General features: G+C 33.4%; 1 protein-coding gene across 1 annotated transcript; it reads left to right on the top strand.

The window, feature by feature from the left end:
- Positions 1–232: 232 nt before the first annotated feature.
- Positions 233–957, top strand: LOC139868373 (uncharacterized mitochondrial protein AtMg00810-like). Its single transcript, XM_071856704.1, has 3 exons — positions 233–461; positions 506–649; positions 899–957. Exons 1-3 carry the CDS (start codon positions 233–235, stop codon positions 955–957), a joined length of 432 nt encoding a protein of 143 aa, XP_071712805.1.
- The last annotated feature ends 1,351 nt before the right edge of the window (positions 958–2,308 follow it).

Below are 2,308 nucleotides of genomic sequence, written 5' to 3' on the forward strand. Positions count from 1 at the left end.
TACTGATATCTCAACAAATACGACTCTAGGTCATACTTACCTTACTCATACTAAGGAGTAGTACGATTTAGGCCCCGCTAAATATAAATTTAAAACAGTACCCCCCTCTTGGTGGTTGATTCTGACGTGTTGCGACCTAACGACACCTCATAAATAAAACCGTCCGTTTCGGCCCTATCAGAGTTTTATCAATCAAACCAATTATATCAATTATATGCTAAAATGCTTTAAAATGACTACTTTAAAACCCATGACAACCCCAATGAGGAAATTGCTGGATGCAGACGAAAAAGGGGAACCCTTTGATATAATGCTTTATAGAAGCATGGTTAGTTCTTTAATGTACTTAACTACGAGCAGACCGGACATTACACTTGCTGTAACGATCTGTGCTCATTTTCAATCGAACCCAAAGAAATCACACTTCAAAGCAGTGGTTAGAATTTTTCAATACCTAAAAGGTACACCTAACCTTGGAATCTGGTATCCTCATGGATGGATGCAGATCATGGAGGTTTCCATGTTGATAGGAAAAGCACATCTGGATCAATTCAGATGTTTGGGAATAGATTAGTCGATTGGTCATCCAAAAAGCAAAACTGTGTATCCTTATCAACAGCTGAGTCAGAGTATATTACTGCAGCTCACTGTTGTTCACAAGTTTTGTGGATGCAAACTCAACTATTGGAATATGGCTTTAAGATTACTAAGACCCCAATTTAATGTGATTCACAAAGTGCATTTGCAATAACTAGCAACCCGGTCCAGCATTCTAAGACCAAACACATAGATATTTTTTTTTATCATTTCATTAAGAACCATGTAGAAAAGGGAGATGTAGAATTATACTTCATGCCTACTAAAGTGCAATTAGCTGATATGTTCACTAAACCTTTAGATGAAGTTAGACTAAAGTTCTTAATTCAAGAAATTGGCATGGTGAAGTATAGTGCTTAACTTCCTTAGTTTTATAGGAACTTATACCTGGGATCTTGTGTTTAGGGGGAGTATATACTTTCAAGGGGGAGCAACTGACCTCTAATGCTTTACATATTATCTTTCAATGGGGATCTATTACTTTTTGTTAACTCAGTGGGTTTATATTTCAATCGTTATGAAAGGGGGAGGTAACTGGTTGATATCATATTTCAAGGGGGAGTTATTACATTTTCTTGTGGAAAGATCAAAATTATGATTTACTTCACTCTATATCACATTTCGAGGGGGAGAAAGGGAGAAAATGAAAAAGAAAATTGATTTTGAAAAGTGAATTCATAAAAACATGTTCTTCAAATCTGAAATTATTCACTTTGGCTTGTATACATCACAGTATGCAACCCGTTTTCAACCATTGGTATCACTGGAGATTTGTACTTTGTACATATTTCAAAATCCATAAGTACAAATCTTGTCTTTAGAAAATTCATAAAAAATTGGAATAGTTAAAATCCCAAAAGATTTGAACTTTTCATGAATAAATGCAATTTTTAGTATCATACCGAATCTGACAACCAAACAGTGCAGATTCGGTAAGTCTCAAAACCTTTAAGATTCACTCAGAAATGTTGTTTAATGAAAAAGAATAATAAACTTGTGGGTTTATTTTTATAGAGTTGTCAAAAGTTTGAGGTAAAATTGTTTAAAATTTAAATTGGACTGTATTCGATATTAAATCCCATTCGGTATGGCCCAATTTTGACCTAATTTCGGTATCTTTAAGTAGAAGATTCAAAGCCAAAGATTCTTACGCTTTCTTAATTGCATACCAAATCTGATTATTATACCGAGTCTGTGCTAAACTACCAGATCTGTCCTCTTATTACTTCGAATCTTTGGTAATTTCTTGTTTTAATCAAGTTTGTCATATACATGTCATAGATCTGAGTTGAATACATACATATAAACTTGAAAAGATCTCATCTTACATGATTTAGATCATTAATTTGTAAAAACTTTGAACGAACCCGAATCTGATATGAACTTTAAAATTAAGATTAAATCTGCTTCATATGATTAAATGCAATGAAATAAAGTTCAGTCAGTGGTTGAGATATTGATCTATTAATAGGCTGAGTTTGATTGGATGATTAATTGATGTTTCGATGGATTCAGTATATACCGAGTGTGTTCTTGCTACAGTGCTGAGTCTGTTCAAAAAAATTAACATGATTATCTGATTCTTTTGAGCTTTAAATTGATTCTGGTTATGAAATTGAGTGATATATGACAAGCTATGCATGTAGAAGTAATAATATGTGAATTTTGAAGATACCGAATCTGGTTTTTGTTTGATATCGAGTCTAGGTTC

Source organism: Rutidosis leptorrhynchoides, chromosome 9, assembly GCF_046630445.1.
Source record: "Rutidosis leptorrhynchoides isolate AG116_Rl617_1_P2 chromosome 9, CSIRO_AGI_Rlap_v1, whole genome shotgun sequence".
Taxonomy (NCBI): domain Eukaryota; kingdom Viridiplantae; phylum Streptophyta; class Magnoliopsida; order Asterales; family Asteraceae; genus Rutidosis; species Rutidosis leptorrhynchoides.